This window comes from Solanum stenotomum, chromosome 10 (genome assembly GCF_019186545.1).
Source record: "Solanum stenotomum isolate F172 chromosome 10, ASM1918654v1, whole genome shotgun sequence".
Taxonomy (NCBI): Eukaryota; Viridiplantae; Streptophyta; class Magnoliopsida; order Solanales; family Solanaceae; genus Solanum; species Solanum stenotomum.
The window spans coordinates 48905639-48926794 of NC_064291.1; the positions used below are offsets into that span (position 1 = coordinate 48905639).

Genomic DNA, 21156 nt, shown 5'->3' on the forward strand with positions numbered 1-21156 from the left:
GTAACCGAAAAAGGGATTTTTGACAGCATAACTCAACACCAAGTGACTCACATGGCTGGTGCACCTACGGTTTTGAACATGATAATAAATGCGCCACGAAGTGTCCAAAGACCACTCTCAAGGACAGTTAACGTTATGACAGGTGGTGCCCCACCTCCTCCTCAAGTTCTACTTAAGATGAAAGAGCTCGGTTTTAATGTTACTCACGGATATGGTCTTACGGAAACCTATGGTCCAGCAACTGTTTGCATTTGGAAACCAGAGTGGAACTCTCTATCACCTGATGAGCAGGCTAATATTCATGCTCGTCAAGGAGTGAACCATCTTGGCTTGGAGGATGTAGACGTAAAGGATTCTGAATCAATGAAGAGTGTACCCTCAGATGCAAAAACAATGGGTGAGGTGATGATTAGAGGAAACACAGTAATGAATGGTTACTTAAAAGATCGCAAAGCTACAGAAGATGCTTTTAGAGGGGGTTGGTTTCGAAGCAGGGATTTAGCAGTGAAGCATCCTGATGGTTACATAGAATTAAAGGATCGTTCAAAGGACATCATTATTTCCGGTGGAGAAAACATTAGTACAATCGAAGTAGAGTCTGTAATCTTTAGCCATCCATCTGTTCTTGAAGCTGCTGTAGTGGGAAGACCAGATGATCACTGGGGTGAGACACCCTGCGCATTTGTCAAACTGAAAAATGGATGCAATGCAAGTGCTGATGAGATCATCAAGCATTGTCGTGATCGTTTGCCGCATTACATGGCTCCTAGGACAGTAATTTTTGATGATCTGCCAACAACTTCAACAGGAAAGATTCAAAAGTTTGTTCTGAGACAGAGAGTCAAAGCCATGGAAAGTGTTTCGAAAGCTAGCAAACTATAATGAATTGTGGTGTTGAAATGGGGCTTGCTTAGTGAAACACACTTTTATTGTTCTAGACATAAGCTTAATCATATTGCATTAATAAGATTAGTTCAGCAGAACAATAGATGAACTTGACCTTTTGAAAAAAGGTTATTATTACTTACTGTATTGAATTCATGATGCTTTATAATCATCAGACAACAGATTAATAATAATAAAAAAGTTCCCTTTCTCTCTAATATATCTTTGAGTTCTTTCATTTATTACTTCTCCTTTGTTTACAGTTATTTGTTGACTGCACTATTCTTTGAGTTCCTTTCATTTATTACATCTCCTTAGTTAGATGAGTAGGATCATGGTTATATGTATTATATCATTAAAAGAATTAGATTTTAATGTGAGATGATATACTAAATATGTGCTTGGTATTTTTTGAGTTAAAATGCAATAGTTGGATGACTTTGTTGTCCTAAAAAAATCAAAATAACTTTGATAAGATATCTCATACTAAAGAAGCACCTCTTTATATGAGGCTCGTACTATAGAACAATAACAAAATATTTCCATTTAAAGTGCCCATGCAAACATCACACCAACTTTCTATCTTTAACCTTTTGATTCAACGCATGAATCATTATGATATTGACACAGGTATGATCATAGTCATTATTTATCAAAACGACATCGTAAATTAATAATTTCAAATCATGTCCAAACGGCGTTGTAGTATTATAAAGAAATGGAGAGAATATTTAGTATAGATTTTGTTTCTTGTCATTAACACAGTATGCCTTTTTGCTTCCTTCTGCCAAAATTGACTAGACTCATATCGACACTCACTGCTCTTGCTCTCTGTTAGTTTGCGTGCCTGTGGAAAAGCTCTCAAAAATTTCACCCAAAACAAGCAAAGCAGAAGCTAGAATTCTTTTGTAAGTCTTTTTTGCTTTTCTAAAACTTCAAAAATTATTCAGAAAATGTGGTGTTTCATGATGATTTTTTGATACTCACATTTAAGTTTTTGTGTTTATGTTTAAGTAATCTTTGTGGGTTTTCTTCATTCCTCACAGCTGTTCCTGTTTGATCTTGATATATAGCTAATAATGCAGTTTGTTCTGAATATTCGTTTTGGGGTTTTTTTATTTAAAAGTTGGTGAATCAGAGAAGTGGAACTGATTTTAGCTATTTTTGGAAGTAAAAGTAAAACTTTGTTAAAAGAATGAAAAAGATCACACATCGGTGGTTAATGAGATGGATGGTCCACTTATAAGGCGGCGTGACGGTGTGAGTTAGACCCAAACCTAATTTTGCAAACTTCTCCCTCATTTCTTTCATGGATGATCCACTTATAAGGCGGCGCGACGGTGTGAGTTAGACCCAAACCTTATTTTGCAAACTTCTCCCTCATTTCTTTCATGTGAGTTCTTCTGCCTCTGATCATGTTTCTGAGTTTAGAGGTGAAATAGGATTAGTGTGCTGAAATTGTTGAAAGCACTTTATGGGTTTCCTAAAAAAGTTTGTAATGTGGGTAGCTTATACATTTCATTTAATTTTTTGTTTTCTGAAATGCTGGTACGTCTCAAATCTTCGAGATTTTTTAGTTTTTATGGCTGGATGGACCGATGTTAAGAGTGAATTCAAGTTGAGGTTGCTTTAATGTTATTCTCTGTTGGCTCTCATCATAACTCGTTCTATAAATAGTTGAATATTTGTTGCCTCATACATTGTCCATTCTATAAGATTTGTTATGTTGTTTCACTTTATTCACAAATATTGGGTCATGTAACAGGTGAATTTGGAGGTTGTGTGAATAAGCGAGTCCAGAAGTACTTGTGAATCCTTAGAGAAAAAGATGGGATCAGAGGATTCTGATATGAATATCGTAGTGACTCAAATTAGTGTTGGTGGGTTCGACAATGATGTCAATGCGAAAATGCTTTCAGAATACCTGGAAGAACAAGTTGGACAAGTGTTGAGGTGTAGATTAAAGACTTCGTCCACTCCTCCTAAATCTTACCCAACTTATCACATTGATGAAGAGAGCGTGCAAAGAATGAACGATTACATAAGAGTGGAACCTCATGCATTCGTTCATTTTGCATCTTCAGGGTCTGCAAATTATGCTCTTGCTGTTGCTGGGCGTAATGAACTAATATTAAGAGGGAAGCCTTTGAAGGTTAGTTTGGGTCCTGGGAATCCCCATTGTTTGGATAAGAGGAGAATAGATGAGATGCCCTTAAAGTTTTCAGATGTTAATGTAGAAATTGGAGGACTGGTTAGTAATGATGACTTTGTGGTTGGTTGGAGGGGACCTCTTACTGGTATGAACTTTCTTGTGGATCGATTCGATGGGACATGCAAAATACTTTTCACAAAGAATACTGTTTTCTCTTTCCAGAGTGAAGCAAGACAGGCTGTTATAAAATGCAATTTCAAGATTCAGTTTTTGACGAGGGAAATCAATGAGATAAAGGAATGTAAAGACTTTGCATCTTTGGTAATATTATTGCAGCTGGCTTCTTCTCCATTGGTTTTCTATAGAACTGCAGATGATGATGTAGAAGAATCAGTAGCATTTGACTTATTAGACGATGATGATCAATGGATCCGAACTACAGACATTACATGTAGCGGAGCCATTGGTCGGTTTAATACCTATCGTATCTCAATTCGGCCTCGCAATGGTCCTAACTTTGGGAAGGCCAAGAAATTTTTTCGTGAAAGTAGGGTGCCCGTGGTAGAACCATGTAACCAAAGGCTCCGGGTGAGAAATGAACCTGATTTTGGTGTGCCCATGCCAGAACCTTTCTTCTGCATCCAAAACCATGGAGGTATAAGCTTTAAGGTCTTGTTTCTGGTAAATGCGGTTTTGCACAAAGGCATTATTAATCAGCATCAGATGACCAATGATTTCTTTACTTTGCTTAATAAGCATCCGGAGGGGATTAATGTAGCTGCCCTGAAGCACATATTTTCCTTCAAAAGGCCTGTCAATGACTCTGTTAAGAAGTTAGAACACATCCAGACATGGCTGTGGAATAAACTTAACCTTCTCAAGAGAACTGAAGAGTCTGATGATGTTGTAGAGGTTAGGAGGTTGGTTATCACCCCAACCAAAGCATATTGTCTTCCACCGACCGTGGAGCTGTCGAATAGAGTCCTCAGGAACTATAAACATGTCGCAGATCGATTTTTGCGAGTTACTTTCATGGACGAGGGCATGCAGAACTTGAATAGGAATGTGCTGACGTACTATGCTTCCACCATCGTGAGAGAAATTACGTCAAAATCTAATCCCCAGAAAACTGCTATCTTCCAAAGGGTGAAAACTATGCTGAGTCAAGGATTTTACCTGTGTGGTCGCAGGTACTCTTTTCTGGCATTCTCAGCTAACCAGCTGAGGGATCGTTCTGCCTGGTTTTTTGCAGAACACCCGAAAATTAGTGTGCCCAGTATCATAAGCTGGATGGGGAGGTTCAGTAACAAGAATGTTGCAAAATATGCTGCTAGGATGGGGCAGTGCTTTTCATCAACCTATGCAACAGTGGAAATCTTTCCAAGCGAGGTTAACTCCAAGCTTCCAGATATAGAAAGAAATGGGTATATTTTCTCTGATGGAATCGGCATGATATCAGCAGATCTAGCTATAGAAGTTGCAGAGAAGTTGCAATTAAGTGTCAATCCTCCTTGTGCTTATCAGATAAGGTATGCTGGTTGTAAAGGTGTTGTTGCATGTTGGCCGGCAAAGAATGATGGCATCCGTCTTTCTGTGAGACCAAGTATGAAGAAATTTGACTCAAATCACACTATCCTTGAAATCTGCTCTTGGACGAGATTGCAACCTGGTTTTTTGAACCGGCAAATAATAACCCTGCTCTCATCTTTGAAGGTTAAAGAAGAAATATTTTGGGAAATGCAGAAAGAAATGTTATCAAGGTTGGATAAAATACTTGTGGATTCGGATGTGGCTTTTGATATCATTACAGGTTCATGTGCTGAGGCAGGAAATACTGCAGCTATAATGTTGAGTGCGGGGTTTAAACCTCAAAGTGAGCCTCATTTAAGAGGGATGTTGTCTAGCATTAGAGCTGCTCAACTTGGCGACCTCAGGAATAAGGCAAGGATATTTGTTCCTTCCGGAAGGTGGTTGATGGGCTGTTTGGATGAATTAGGTGAACTTGAGCAAGGCCAATGCTTTATTCAAGTGTCAAGCCCTTCTTTGGAGAATTGCTTTGTTAAGGATGGTCCAAATTTTTCTGATATCAAGAAAAATCTTCAAGTAATAAAGGGCCATGTTATAATTGCAAAGAACCCGTGTCTTCATCCTGGGGATGTGAGGATTCTGGAGGCTGTAGATGTTCCTGGTTTACACCATCTCTATGATTGTCTGGTCTTCCCTCAGAAGGGGGATAGGCCACATCCAGATGAAGCATCAGGGAGTGACCTTGACGGTGACCTCTACTTTGTGGCTTGGGATAAAAATCTCATCCCACCCAGTAAGAAAAGCTGGATGCCAATGGACTATGCTCCTGCAGAAGTTAAACAGTTGGATCGTCATGTTGAACATGCGGTAACTACTCAACTACAATAATATTTCCTGCATGTTTGATTCATATCTTCCTATATTTGGTTAGCTTTTCCAGATCTGTATAAATTTGTTACAGCCTAATGTTCACTTGGATAGAATGCTGATGAGATAATTATAGGCCTTCTTGAAACGCTACCATTACTTGTTCTTTAGCTTATATTTATCTTTTAACAACTGTCTTGAGTTTTGTTGTTTTAGTAAGATACTGTTTGCTCACTTTTCTTTCATTATGCACCCCAAGTTAAGGCTTCTCTGATTTTGTATTTACCTTTGTTTTGTAATAGAAGAGGGAGAGAGTCTTCATGGCTCAAAATATTTGTGACCATTTGTGGTGTCTGAGTATATCCAACAGATTTTGCACTAGTTATCTGTTGGATCATTCAACTGGTTGCCTAGCATTCTTTTTGTATTTTAACTATCTTTTTCTTTATTTACAGGACATAATAGATTTTTTCTCAAAGAACATGGTTCAAGAGAGCCTAGGAGAAATCTGCAACGCGCATGTGGTTCATGCTGACCTCAGTGAACTTGGAGCTTTGGATGAGAAGTGCCTTAAATTGGCAGAGCTTGCTGCTATAGCCGTTGATTTCCCCAAAACTGGAAAACTTGTCAGCATGCCTTATAACCTCAGACCAAAACACTATCCTGACTTCATGGGGAAAGAGGAATTCCAGTCATACAACTCCGAGAAAATTTTGGGCAAATTATATAGGCAAGTTAATGTTTTATCTCAGGGAGAATTTGCTGGACTTGAGTTTGTCCCTGAAGACATCCCATATGATACTAATCTTGAGATCCCAGGATACGAAGATTTCATAGCTGAAGCATGGAATCACAAATGTTCTTATGATAGTCAGTTGAATGGACTTTTAGGACAACACCAAGTTAACGGGGAGGAAGAGGTGGTTACTGGACATATATGGTCCATGGCAAAGCACAATTCAAAGAAGCAAGGGGAATTAAAAGAGAGGCTGAAGCATGCATATAATGCGCTGAGGAAGGAGTTCAGGAATGTTTTCGAGCATATGGATCCTGATTTTGATCAACTTTCCATTGATGAGAAGAACGATATGTATGAAACAAAGGCGTCTGCATGGTATCGGGTTACCTACCATCCTCATTGGGTGACTAGAACAGTACTGGAGTTGCAAAAGACTGTTGTCGTCTCAAATACTGTTATGTTAAGTTTTGCATGGATTGCAGCAGATTACCTTGCTCGAATTAACATTAGACAAAGGGGAATGCAGCATTCCGACTCTACCAAGCGTATCGATTCTCTTGGAAGGTATCTTGTTGACAAGATATAACAACCATTTGGCTGTAAGGCCACTCTGCCATTATCAATACTTGGTTTGTGAAGATCACATTTGTGACAAAAAATCATATATTTGTTAATCTCATTTGTACACAACTTATTGGTACTATAGATCATATACTTTTGCTATTAAGTTAAGAAGATCAATGCTTATTACGCATGCTGTTAGTTATAAATATATTCTTATGCTATTAAAGAAGTCTTATACAGGGAGGGATGACAATGGAGCGGTGCGGGGCGGGGCGGATTTAGTCCAACCCACAAAATTTTCACCTGCTCCATCCTACATTTCATTTTTTTTCTACTTTTAACCCGCTCATACTCCGCCCCACTTAGGTTAGTACTGCTACATACGTAAAGTAATATTATATATCTATCATCCTTCTCATATTACTTACATATCATATCCATCCTTTTTTGTTTTCTATTTCTACAAATATAAATAAAAAGATATTGTAATGATTAGCTAGAATATAGTAATGAATAATGAAAAAGAGAGAGCCTGTTTGATCTGAAATTAGCTAGTAATGAATTTGGTACATTATTTTTTTGGCTTAAAAAGAGGTTCTTTAATATATATATTGTAAATAAGGTAGCTAGTAATACTATAGATATTTAATAAGAAGCAGTAGAACAAGAAGGGAGGAAATCTGCACCCGCATAATTTAAAAAAAATTAAGACGTTTCCNATGAACCTTGAATCTATAATTCAATTCAAGGAAAGTTAAGAGTCAAGTCTAGAAAGTTCAAAGAGTCTTTCCAAGAAGTCTTTTACAAACGTTTTGCTTTGTTTTAAGACTTAAGCTTTGAGTTGAGTAAAGAGTAAGAGTAAAGTTCATTTCTTCAAAGATTATACGGGAACTAAGTATTCCCAAGAGTTAAAATGTTTTCACATTTGAGCAAGAAAGGAAACATCGATTTCCAAGAGAGCTTTTAAGCTAAGTTTTGAGTAATTATCTCAAACCAAAGAAATAGTTTTGTTTTAAAAACATATGAGCTGAGTATATTTTGGGAGTAGTATTAAGCACCGATATGGGGACGCGAGTTCATAATAACTCAAGTCTCCATAAACCATGCAGTCATCATGGGTTGAAAAGATCATACTTTTTAGATGATTCTTTAGTGTTTTTTAGCATATACTAGTGGATCCACTTAGTTGAGGCATTCTATATGACGGCAAAGTATAAGATAGTTCTGGCAGCGTGGGCGAGACGTTGTATCATCACTTAGGCTCATAGTGATGGTTGTCGGTTAGAGAAACTCCCACAGTATTATACTACTTTATATGTAATTGAGTTGCTATTGTATTTCTTTAATACATTGAGTTGTCATCTACTGTTTTAAATGTTTTGTATAAACTGCACATTTATTGTTGTTTTACTTTGTATTTAAGTTGAGTTATTCATGAGTTGAGTAAAGCCAAGGTAAGTGTTCTTTTCAGATTATGTTCAAGCTTATGTCTTGTTTAGTATTCCCCTCGCATACTCATACATTTAATGTACTGATGTCATTTGGCCTGCATCGTTTTATGATGCAGACACAGGTAACCAGGATCAGCATCCAGCGTCTCGTTGATCCAGTTGAGCACTCAGAGTCAGTGGGTGAGCCTCCTTGCTTCCCAGAGGACTTCTTTTACATTGCTTTAATATTTCAGTTGTTAAGATGATCGAGGGTCTTGTCCCGACATCCCTCTTTGTTTTAGAGACTTCATAAACGAGTAGTCATAGTTCTTTAGTCTTGTATTTCAGATGTTTTGCTATAAGGCTTTAGTTGCCATCTATGGCTAGTTTGAATGTTTTATCCTTAAACGTTCTGAGCTTAAATTGAGACAGTTATTTTATAAATGCATTTGATCCTTGTAATAATGCTTAAAGTCTTCCGCTGAGAGTCTAGTCAGGACAAGGGTTCGCTTGGGGCTAAAAATGGTTCTCGGGTGCCAGTCCCGCCCAGGGTGTAGACTTGGGGCTTGACATAAAAGGTGGGAGGAGATTACAATGTGAGGAGTCAAACCCTTACCAACAAGGTAGGGGTTTAGGTAACTAAGCTACTAAGATTCCCTTTTTTTCAAAATGTATTTTAGAATACTTATATCATTGATTTTCTTCTGTTTACCGACCTTAAACCTTTGACCTAATAGTTCAGAAGAAACCTCATCAACTAGTCAATCACTATGATCAAGAAGGCCGATGCGACTTATAAGTATAGGTCACAATTAAGAATCCTAATCTATAACTTTAAGCTTGTTTTTGTTACTTAGCTCAAAAACATGCGCTTAAAGTCATTTCTTAATCATACTTAATTCTACAAAAGTTACTTAATTTTTTCTTTAAAAAAATAAGTTAATTCAAACAGGTTCTAATTTACTCATGTGTATTAGACGTTTTTTTTTTTATATATAGAATTCAACAATATTAAAAAAAAAACTATTTTTTAATGTCAAAGATATAGTTAAAAATTAATTTGTGTGGTTCAATTGCTTCGTTTTTAAACTTGATAGTCTAAATCATTCACATAAAAAAACTTTAGCGGGGCTCTTCGCAATTACTCCATTCTTTAGAACCTTCTACCAAAAAATCCACAAAACTTCCCTTGGAATCCTCGAGAAACCGAACAAAAGGCCACTTCTGTCATTTCACACAAATCACATCACAAAATAGTAATAAAAATCTTTTTTTCCTTATTTTCGTTTTCGCGCCCGCTTAGTTTTGTCCCGCTTCCTCTTTTTAGGGTTTTGAAAACCTCTTCTCCTTTCACTTTCCCTCACTCTCACTCTCGCACTTTCTCGAGAAAAAAAACCGTCGCAATTCGCCGGAAAAATGCCGCCGATTAACTTGACGGAAGGAGCAATAGAGATGCTATCGATCGGAGAAGGGCATCCCGAGGAGTTTAAACCGGTGCTACAGATCACGGATGTTCGGTTGGTGAATACTCAGAACCAGACTAACAATAATGAACGATACCGGATTTTGATATCGGACGGAACGCATATTCAGCAAGGGATGTTAGCTACGCAGAAGAACGATCTAATTCGGTCTCAACAGATTCGGAAAGGAACTATTATTCAGATGAAAGAGTTCGTTCGTAATGTCATCCAGAATCGAGTGTAATGATTCCTGATTCCCTTTCAATTACTCTTAATTTTGTTATTACGTGGACTAGTAATGGTATAATTATTGAAATCTTGGATTGCATGTGTGCACCTTGAGTGAATTTTTTCATTGAGATGCTTTGCCGTGCTGTTTTATGTTTGTGTTTTTTGAGAAAAAATCAATTGTTTAAAGTACTTTTTTTACTTGTTGATTGCTGTTGTCATTTGCACGCTCAAAGCAAATGTTATGTCTGTAAAAATTGTGAAATTCCATTACCTGGGGAGTTCTGGATTTCTTTTTTCTGGACTGTTGATGGTGATCAATTAACGCAAAGATGATAGCATGTATGTTACAGATATTATTTCATACCTCTCATCTTGTGCTCAACTTGGGTTTAAGTTTCTGTATGTATGAAAACCTTTTCCTATTATGACAGGGTTCCTTAAATGCCAGTGGTTTGCTCCTGCAGTTGGTTTTACATTTATTTTTAGGTTTGTAGATAGGCTTTTTCCGAATTAGCAAACTTCTGCTTTTGCAGTCTTGATTGCAACTGTGTGGGTTATTAGAATTAACAGTTTAGTGCTATTCAGTTAGGACTTAGGACTGCAAATTTGTATGTTTCTAGATTATCATTTTGGTTTCATGAACTGCAAAGACTCTCTGATTGGGAGCACAACTTATATGTATATGGTTAGACCCTAATTGTTAAGTTTCTTCCTCTTAAGGTGAGTGTCTTGACACTTTTGTATGATGAGCTTTCCCAAGACTAGTTCTTTGAAAAGATAATTAGCAAACAGCTTACCATGTCAGTAATTTCCAGCTATAATTTCCAATGAAGAACCTACATATATATGTGTTTTATGTATTTCACGTTTCGTAAATGTTTATGAATCATACTTTCAGTTTAAAAATTTGTTTATTGATATTCATTGTCTAATTCTTCAAACAGGATCATCATTATTATTGAATTAGATATTTTACTTGAGACATGTGATCAAATTGGAGACCCAAAGCATTATGTCAGAACTGATGGTAGTGTCCCTTCGGTGCCACGACCAGCTGCCCCGCTGCAGCCTTCCACCAATCAATTAGGTGGTGTAAGTGTAAACCCCCAATCATTTGCTTCTCTTTCCGCTACTTCAGGCTCAACTCCAAGACCAAATATGTCAGGAGGAATGCAATCTCCAGAGATGAACCGTAGCAGTGTTTACAATACTACCTCTGTTGGGAATACTGACTCTGGACGATATAGTTCAGGTGCACCTCTTTACCCCAGAGCAGAATCTGGTCCTGCAATTTCACGGGCTCCAATGAATTATGTGCGTCCACCTCAGCCTTCTTATCAACAGCCTCCTCAGTCTTCTTATCAGCAACCATCACCAATGTACTCCAACAGAGGACCTGTAGCCAAGAATGAAGCACCTCCAAGGATTATTCCAATTGCTGCTCTCAATCCATATCAGGGTCGGTGGACTATCAAGGCCAGGGTAACCGCAAAGACGGAACTCAGACACTACAACAATCAAAGGGGTGATGGAAAAGTATTCTCTTTTGATCTTCTTGATTCTGATGGAGGAGAAATAAGGGTGACTTGTTTTAACTCTGTAGCTGACCAATTTTATGACCAGATTGAGCCAGGTAGAGTGTATCAAATTTCAAAAGGAAGCTTGAAACCAGCTCAGAAAAATTACAATCACCTTCCAAATGACCATGAAATTATGCTCGAGAGCACGTCTGTAGTTCAACCTTGTTTTGAGGATGACAGGGCTATTCCTCAGCAGCAATTTCATTTTCGGCCAATCAGTGACATTGAAGCCATGGAGAACAGCAATGTGATAGATGTGATTGGTGTGGTGTCTTCAATAAGTCCATCTAGTTCAATAATGAGGAAAAATGGTACAGAAACTCAGAAGAGAGTCCTCCAGCTGAAGGACATGTCTGGTAGAAGTGTTGAAGTAACTTTGTGGGCAAATTTCTGCAATGCAGAAGGTCAAACACTTCAGAGTCTCTGTGATTCTGGGGCTTTCCCTGTCTTGGCAGTTAAAGCTGGTAGAGTAAATGATTTTAATGGCAAATCTATAGGTACTATATCTACAAGCAAGTTGTTTATAGAACCAGATTTTCCTGAAGCTCTGAAAACGAAGGCATGGTTTGAAAGGGAGGGAAAGAACATACCATCTATGTCATTGTCACGAGAAGTGAGCAGTATTGGTCGGACAGATGTGCGGAAGACTATATCTCAAATCAAAGATGAGAAGTTAGGCACTTCTGAGAAACCAGATTGGATCACTATAAGTGCCAGTGTTACATTTATAAAGGTTGACAATTTTTGCTATACTGCATGTCCCCTCATGATAGGAGATAGACAGTGCAACAAAAAAGTGACAAATAATGGGGATGGGAAATGGCGGTGTGACAGGTGTGATCAGACTGTTGATGAATGTGAATATAGGTACATTCTTCAGTTCCAGATTCAGGACCATACTGGCTTAACATGGGTTACTGCATTTCAAGAATGTGGTGACCAGATAATGGGTGTATCTGCAAAAGAATTGTATTTCTTAAAATATGAGGAGCAGGATGATGATAGGTTTGCAGAAATCATGCGTACTGTGTTATTCAACCAGTTTATATTTAAATTGAAAGTGAAAGAAGAGATGTATAGTGATGAGCAGCGTGTTAAGTCAACAATGGTCAAAGCTGAGAAGCTGAACTTCCAACCAGAGACCAGGTTTCTGTTCGACCTGATAAACAAGATTAATGGGCAGGAATCCAGCACTTTACCTCCTAAGACAGATGATGCAACTCCGAATTCAGGGTTTAATAATACTGGAGTTGGGAATAAACGCAAAGAACCAATGAGCCCTGTTGCAAGTTATGGTGGCAGCCATAGCGGTATCAGCAGAGATAGTGGACTGCAGGGAAATCGGCAAGGTCCATATGGGAATCAGCTTACTGGCTCACAGTTCGCTCCGCCTGGCTCTACTGCAGGCAGTATCAGCAGAGAAAGTGGACTGCAGGGAAATCGGCAAGGTCCATATGGAAATCAGCTTACTGGAACACAAAATGCTCCGACTGGCTCTTCTACAGGCATGTATATGAGCTGTAATAGTTGTGGTGGAACAGGTCATAGTGCTTCAAACTGTCCAAGCATGATGAGTGGTCAGAGCCAGGCATATGGAGGTGGTTTTGGCAATAGGGCAACTTCAGGGATGAGCAGTGGTGGTGGTGGTGAGTGTTATAAATGCCATCAGTATGGACATTGGGCAAGAGATTGCCCAGGTGTAAGCAATGCACCTGCTGCCAATAACATGACATCAGGAAGATACGGGAATACTCCAAGGCAACACGTCGGTGGTTTTTGATGAACCTTTTTGAGCGCATAAAGTTGTCCTGTACAGGTTTAGATGTCTTCTCTTAGTGGCTCATCATGGCTCATGTTCTGCATTTGAGAAAGCTTCTTGAGGGCTTGCGTTTTGCCTTTCTGTACAGTGGTCGCATGGGGCTTAAATTATGCGTCACTGTTCCTGGACGAGAGTGCACTACAAGTCTTGTCGTCCTTGTTTTGAGGAGTGGCATTTCGTTGCTCTTTCCTTGTAAATTATAGTCTTGCATTATCATCTCTTTTTGTCTTTCTTTTTTTGAGTTCTTTTAGGTAATCTTTCTTTGTGGTTTCGACCTTTTAAGATAAAAACTCCTGTGTTACAGTTTAGACTAACATGTGTACGTTGTCACATCTTTTAATCTGTCACATGTCATCTTTATTATTCACTATGCAGTCTTGAATCCGTAATAACCCCTCCTATTCAAAATAAATGTTTTGTGTTTTAGGCTTGGGTACGTGAATGAAGTGTTGAGCAAATCGAAGAAAAAGAATTTACTGTAAATATCTTGGTTTTGGTTTGGATCATGTTTTGGAAGCTAACTTGCGTCCTAAACTTCTGTTATAATTTTTCATTTAGATCCCTAGACTTGAAGTTTTATCACCTGAACTCTAATCAAATTTATGTCTATTGAGACCACAATGATTTTTCTCTTTCAAAATTATGAATTCTATGTCCACACAATTTTTCAAAATAATACTCCAAATAAAATAGTGAAAAACATTCATGACCAAACGGACACTTAATTTTTTGGGGGATTGGGGTTGTGGGGTGTTGGATGAGGTACCAAAAACTAGTGGTCGACTTTTGGGTGATAACAAAAAATGTTGTTCAAGAAATATTCTCAATCTTTATTTAATTTAGGTGTCTAAATGGAAATTTTGAGCAAGCTTAGGGAGCCACATATGTAATCAACCTTCTTTTAACGCACTTAAAGTCGCATTTCTCTCAGTTGCAAAAGGCTCTCACAAAATATTTTGCTATGGGCAAGTACCAAATTACGCCAAATGGAGAAAATCTGCAATGATGATGACCGTCAAACATGAAACAATTGAAACCTAATTTAGGATTTAGGGTTTAGAGTTCCACAAGGCACGCGATCTTCAACAACTGCCAAAAACTTTTTAAGTATACCATAATTTTCGCGGTTAACACTATTTATCTGTTACAAAGGAGAGGTAGCAAATTCTGTTTGGTCTAAAGCCAAACAGTGTGAGTTTCTTGAATGAAATAAGTAACAACAGTGTTCTCACAAAATTGATGCATTAGGTACTAGCTTCTTCACCACATTTTCTTTAGAGATCTGGCATGCCTTTTCCTGTTTTTGGATCATATGTCCTCTCCATAACAACCTCCATTGGAGTATCCTTAGGACCAGCTGCACAATGAAACCAAAACATACGCAAGAGTGAAAAGATAAGACTCCGCCAAACACACATTAAAAAGTGAACCGAGCAGAGTTTACTCAAACTCTTAAATTGGTTGAACGAACTCTATAAGCATTTCCCTTGAAGTTTACTAGAAGGAACGTGGTAAGCAACAATGTCAAACAAGCACCACTTGCTAAGCAACACCTACCATCAAACGACTACATAAGTGGCATACCTCAGCACCTATCCAGCACACATATTTCTCAAAGTTGTGCAACCCAATGCCATCACATTACCAGCTCCCCCACACCACCACCACCCCCAGAAAAAAGGAAGAATGATAAAAGGTGATAAGAAGGCTTTCATCCAAACAGTAATCCCACATATGAAACCAAGGGAAGGAATAGAAGAATAAACCATGTTCTTGAGCTCTCCAGATCGATGCTTCATCTAAATTTGACTTATAATCTGATTTCAAATTATACTTTATCAAACTAATCCATCATGTATATTTCAACAATTTGTCTTAAATGATACTTGTCCCACATTAAGGCTGCATCATGCAGTTGACAACAATTGATCCGAAGCTCTCTAAAGTTTTAACCTTTCATTTCTTCTTCCAGTTGAAATCAGATTATACCTCTAAACCAATAAACTGTTTTTTTTAAAGTAACCCCTTCCCGCAACAAAAATAAAATAAAAAAATACAGCATTTACTACATTTGAAATGCAACAGAATACTCATTCAGAAGAATATACTCGTATGTAAAAGGATTTGATAATTACCAACTGTAGGCCTTGGTGTGGTCCTTATTTTTAAGATCTCGGGCCGGGGAATGATAGAACCAGATGCTCCTATACCTCTTGAGACTCTTACTTTGGAGCCATCCTCCAGGTATCTAATTCCGACCTTGGTTGGTTTCCTGTGGAAGAAAACATGAGCTACCATGTGCTAAGAGCAAAAAATAAAAGGAAAAGAGAAATAATATATCCATACCCTGTGACTGGATCTACAACCTGAACATTGGAAACATGCAGCGGGGCTTCAACTGTAAATATTCCACCTTCATGACCTTGCCCTTGTTTGATATGTTTCTTGACCTGCAGAAGGGCATCATATAATATAAGGGATCATTTTGTTACATACTAATTATTTTTGGCGGAATGACCTAAAAGACCCCTATACTTGGCTCCGTTTGTCACTTGGACCCTTCTACTCACGACTTTGCCAACAAAACACTTAAAGTTATTACTATTTTAAACCTTTTTGACCATTGACTAAGCTTATGTGGTGTTATTTTGCTGAATCAGATCAAGAGAGTGGTTTACTCATTTAAAAGCAAGTGAAGACAATTATTTAAATTTGTTTTAAAAAAGAATTAAAAGAAAAATATAACAATTAATAAAAAATGAAAAAAAAACCTCATTCCCAATATGCTGTAAGTTTCTTCTTCTTCCTCCTCATAATTTCACCCAACCTCCACCATCACCATTCTTCTTCAATCTCTTCCAATACTCTTACACACAATTCTTCCTTTTTCTCTTCTCATATGTTACCTATCATTTGAGAGTTCTATAATGATTGGGAAAGATATTTATTTAGATTTGGGTAAAAGAGAGGGGGAAAAAGAGGTTTTAAATTGTGAAATAGATGCGGATTTTAGATGGGTTTTTGAAAAACATATGTTTGAGATTCTTTCTAAATGCAAGGCAATTTTATTGAGAATATTTTTGAAGAGTTATCTATAATGACCCATTTTTGGTCTCCTCTTCTTTCTCTCATCCTCCATTTTAGTCACTTTATTTCTCACCACCATTCAAATAGCAAAATTTATAATAAAAAACATAACAAAGCTTTGCTTGTCTCTAATTCTTCTTCAACGTACAAAATTCACTAGGAAAGAAAAAAAAAGAATGATTAGTAACAAAATAGATGAAAAATATGGGAAGAAAAGAAAAAATGGAAAGAAATCAAGAAAGAAAGGATTTTGGAGATTAGTTTGAGATTTCTTTTTAAAAAATATTATTTGTAATAAAAAAAATGATGTGGCAATATATTTCTGATGTGGATAGTGAGGTGTTATCCACATCAGCGCGATTGGGAGACACATGATCAGAGGGGTTTAAAATACTGTGTTTTAATAACTTTAAGTGTTCAATTGACAAAATCGTGAGTAGAAGGGTCAAGGTGACAAACGGAGTCAAGTACAAGGGTCTCCCAGGTCATTCCGCCATTATTTTTTGATAAAATAAGGTAATTCTATTCATGAATAGTACCAAGTGGGTACTGAAGATGTAACAAAGTAAGTGATTTGCCCTCCGATAAAGCTTTAGAAAGTCTAACTAAGGCCAAAATATTTATCATGTTAGATAAAGAATCTCCCTTACACCAACGGTCTAAATATATCGTCAAACTAAAAAATAGCTGGAAACGCTTCTTTGTAAATTAACAACTTTCCTCAATTCAGCTACCACTAAGGGGTCATTTGGTGTGAAGGATAACACCAAATAGTCTTGGGATTAAATGGTGCCACTTAATTTGTTGTTTGGTTGGCAAGTCCGGGATAACTTATCCCGGGATCAATAATTTGTACCGGGATAAATTATCCTTTCCCTTGGGTGGTATAGTTATCCTAGGATAACTTATCCCGGGATAAAATAGGTAAATGAAAAAAATATTCCTTTAAACCCTTTTTATACATCACTTTTTCACATTCATGAAGGGTATTTTTGTAAACATTTGTTCTTAAAATTTATTTAATGTATATTATTTTGAATACAACAAACCAAACACTCAATAAAAAATAATCTCAACATAACTTATCTCATCATAACTAATCCTAGCTCAACTTATCACATCATAACTAATCTCATCATAACTTGTATTTAAACCAAACGACCCCTAAATGTTATCACAAACAAGCTACTTTCTCATATTCTTTATAATTACAGTCACCAATGAGGATTTACTACATTGAAACTACTTTATGCTCTCAGATTACAATCGCATAGCGTTGGATAATTAAAACCTAGACATTGTTCAGTCAACATCCATTCTCCAACACCACCACTAAACTTAATGTAAACAACACACAGCAAAGGCTGATACTATCACAACTTGAACCTAAAGAGAATAATCCAAATTCAGAGCTACCGTGAAAACTGACATAACAGAGTAGCGTCATGAAGGTCGCATCAAGTCTGATAGGATCATATAGGACTGCTAATTTCTCAAGATCCTAACCTCTCTATCCAGTCTGAGGTTTTCAATTTAAAGCTTCTCTTGCTAATAATTGCTACATCTACAAACCTTAACAATAGTAAATGCTGGTAACTGATTAACCAGACTTTATGATAAAAAAGTTAAGGGTTTGAGATATATCCGTCAGTATAAAATATTTTTTTAAACCATCAGGTCAATTTTACCTGGGGTAGCAGGTAATCCGACTTATTTTCAAAGTTACAAATCCCACATTTTAAGGATGCTTATGTATTTATATCCTTTGAGTGACCTGATAGTTTAGAAACTAAAAAGCTTGTTATGCACTTATACTGACCATGTATATAACTTAATATATTTTTCCCAACCCTTCATTTTATTTTTTGTAATATTAGCAAACTGTCTACTGTTTAGTGTTTGCACAACGGTTTTCGAATGTAGAACAATTATCATTTATGCAGAAAATTAGTACTCGTCTGCAGTAGATTTTATACCTCAAAAGCATCTCTTATTCTTTTCAATAGTTTGAGTAAGGCTACAATCTTTGTATATAGTGAGCCGTACCTTCAAATTGTAACATGCCCTTTGCTTTAAAAGCAGGGATCTTTTCATTTTTATGTAGGTTGTGCACGACATCATATAATACAAACCAGCTATAAGATTGTTAGAACCACTTAAAAATGAAATATGTGAAATCCACAAGCACCCTATATTACACCACAACTATTAAAATTATTTTATTCTTGTAAGACCCAAAATTTGGAAAAGGAAACTCTAACAACAAACTTGCTTATTCATTATAATCTAAGTCCTCAGTTCTATACGCAACCCCTACACTTTGAGCATATGTCCCAGCATCAGACAATCACGGTTACAATGGATCCACAATGAATATGACAAGAAATGTTTAAAGAAAGAATAAATTACGACAAGATATGCTTAGAGATATAAAGTAAGTGTCACAAAATTACTAACCAGGTTTTTCCCCTCGACAATTACACGGTTTTGAGAACGTACGACACGCTTGACAACGCCAGTCTCACCTCTATCTTTTCCTCTGATAATCATGACCTGAGTGTTGGCGGAAAAATGGGAAACATGAAATAGAAGTATTAAGAAATCGAATCAGCCATGCAAAACAATGATGAATGAGCCTTACATTATCTCCTCTGAGAATTCTCCACTGATGAATGAGTTTCTGATAACTTTTCCACCCCATTTTGAGCTAAATCAAAGTAAAAGCTCCCTTCTTTGCAGTCAGATGTGCAAAAGAAAAACACTAATTAGATAAATACTCCAAATAAGAACGCCCACCCCCCACCCCCCCTAAAAAAAACTAAAATGGATCAAGAATCGTGAAAAAGTCAAATCTATTGCAAACCCATCTAAGCAAAAGACTATGCATTTACAGTGTAGGCCACTACTCTTAACTTATCAGGAAAAAAAATGCAACTATTACAAAAAATTGCTATCATTAAGTAAGCAACAAAATTCTCATTAACTCCAACTCAAAGCTCCACAAGTCAAAACAGTATCTCGCATTACCTTAAGATATGAAAATGCAGGCATAGTAAAGCCCAATCAGGGAAAATGGAGAAGAACTCTATTCAAAGTAAAACGAGGAAATAAACCCAATCACCATTTGTATCAAGTTACTGATCTGAACCACAGAGGAATATGACATGTGTTCAGTACAACAGAAAATGTCTTCCCTTGTTAGGATATTTAGTCTAACACCTAGACATTGTTATGAACCTTTAATACCCAAAACTATCAATACATAAACATTATACCTAATTCACCTAAAATGATTTCTCCGGATAAAACAGTTTCCATTTCCTCAATACACATAAGAAACAGAAAAAAATCAAAACTTTATACAAAATTTGCATCTGGGTGTCTTTAATAATGGAAAAAGAACATACTTTCAGAAACCCAAATCAAAAGAACAATCAAATTCTCAATTGTAGTTCGATATTTCACAACAACAAAAACCATTAAAATGCGAAAAAAATAGATTAATTTCACAAAAAAAAATTAAAAAATCCCAATAATATTGAAGAGGAGAGAACGAAGAAAGGGTACCTGAAGCTCAAGGTGTCAAAGCTCTACAGTTTCCCACAGGGTTTTAGCCTTTGAAGGTGATGGGGTTTAATGGATTCTTTGTTATGGGCTTTTATTAGTTTGGGCTTCATAAAGTTGGCTACCGGCCCAATTACCGCTTACGAGGAAGAAAATTGAAATAAATTCAAAAAATAGCCACATTTTACACTACTATTTAGATATTAGCTATCATTTTAAAACTAATCAATGTTTAGTGGAGTATTTCTTCTTCTTCTTTTTTTAAATGTATGGATAACATATGTAATTATTTTTAATCAATTGACAAAATATGATAACTTATCCATTTTTATGTCAGTCATTACATCTTGACGGAGGAGAATAATCTTTGATCTGATTTTTTTTTCCTGAATATTATTGAGAAGTGATTAATAATCTTTAACCGTACCTCAATATTATGTTAACTTTATTGGTAATCTATGATCAAATAATCATTTTGGATCTTACTTGGAATTGAGCAATCAACATTTATTACCACATTAATTTTATCGACTTCATATAGGTGCTCAAAAACTTTTGCTCTCATAGGTCAAGTAAATTAAGTGATTAGTGCTTTCATATTTTGTTAGCAAAGTTAAATTATTACTCCTTCTGTCTCATATTAATTTATCATCTTACTAAAAATAGTTATTCCATTTTAGTTGATCACCTTACTAAATCAAGAAAACATTAATTAAAATTTTCTTATACTCCATTACCCTTGCATTAATTCTTTTTTAAAGTGTTCACATTTGTTTTTAAAATTCCCAAAAAGTTTTTGAAGGGGTGAATTAATAGAATAATTTTTTTGTTTATGATTTCTTAATATGCGTGTAGAAATAAAAGTGATCAACTAATATGTGACAATGAAAATAATAGGGTTGGGTAACAATTTTTTGACAATAAGCAATAAGTAAATCCCCATTTTATGGAGGCTACACGGGATAGGTTGTTGTTGTTAATCAATAATTAAGTTGTTTTAGGAGGTAATTAAAACGGTGCTCACTTGTCAACATTGATTGACTTTATCCATATTATCGAAATTAAATTAGTATTAGTGGTTGATGACAATCAACAACTGAAACCAAACTTTAAAAAAAATTAAAATCTTTTGTTCTAATTTTGTCAATTTTTCTCACGTTGATTTTGGAAAGAAAGAAAAAATGTAGAGAAAATTTGTGTTTGTGGTCATTTAGTCAAATACATTATGTTTGGGGTTGACTATTGGTT

The 21156-nt window shown here is 36.4% G+C and overlaps 5 protein-coding genes across 9 annotated transcripts in view; 3 read left to right on the forward strand and 2 right to left on the reverse strand.

The window, feature by feature from the left end:
• The window catches only part of LOC125841605 (butanoate--CoA ligase AAE1-like), a 51942-nt gene extending 50828 nt beyond the window's left edge, over positions 1–1114 (forward strand). Inside the window, exon 3 of the mRNA XM_049520761.1 lies at positions 869–1114. Within this exon, the coding sequence (XP_049376718.1) occupies positions 869–882 (14 nt within the window). The 3' untranslated portion in view covers positions 883–1114. The remainder of the gene's footprint in view (positions 1–868) is intronic.
• Positions 1–21156, reverse strand: part of LOC125841622 (60S ribosomal protein L13-1) — a 214467-nt gene that overhangs the window by 143282 nt on the left and 50029 nt on the right. The window lies entirely within an intron of this gene.
• LOC125841595 (RNA-dependent RNA polymerase 6-like) lies at positions 1682–6823 on the forward strand. Of its 2 annotated transcripts, XM_049520745.1 has the most exons (3): positions 1682–1793; positions 2651–5431; positions 5887–6823. In XM_049520745.1, exons 2-3 carry the CDS (start codon positions 2714–2716, stop codon positions 6754–6756), a joined length of 3588 nt encoding a protein of 1195 aa, XP_049376702.1. In that variant the 5' UTR covers positions 1682–1793; positions 2651–2713; the 3' UTR covers positions 6757–6823. The 2 variants fall into 2 exon arrangements, with proteins under 2 accessions (XP_049376702.1, XP_049376703.1); XM_049520746.1 differs by lacking the exon at positions 1682–1793 and having other exon boundaries at positions 2347–5431.
• Positions 9456–13606, forward strand: LOC125841599 (replication protein A 70 kDa DNA-binding subunit A). The gene is made up of 2 exons (XM_049520752.1): positions 9456–9867; positions 10803–13606. Exons 1-2 carry the CDS (start codon positions 9581–9583, stop codon positions 13216–13218), a joined length of 2703 nt encoding a protein of 900 aa, XP_049376709.1. The 5' UTR covers positions 9456–9580; the 3' UTR covers positions 13219–13606.
• On the reverse strand, positions 14359–19961 carry LOC125841625 (uncharacterized). 3 transcript variants are annotated; one of them, XM_049520795.1, is made up of 6 exons: positions 19912–19961; positions 18986–19075; positions 18802–18897; positions 15604–15707; positions 15393–15529; positions 14359–14614 (listed from the first exon to the last, which is right to left on the reverse strand). In XM_049520795.1, the coding sequence occupies exons 2-6, from the start codon at positions 19043–19045 to the stop codon at positions 14532–14534; spliced, it is 480 nt and encodes a 159-aa protein (XP_049376752.1). In that variant the 5' UTR covers positions 19046–19075; positions 19912–19961; the 3' UTR covers positions 14359–14531. The 3 variants fall into 3 exon arrangements, with proteins under 3 accessions (XP_049376752.1, XP_049376751.1, XP_049376753.1); XM_049520794.1 differs by having other exon boundaries at positions 18986–19072; positions 19912–19955; XM_049520796.1 differs by lacking the exon at positions 19912–19961 and having other exon boundaries at positions 18986–19120.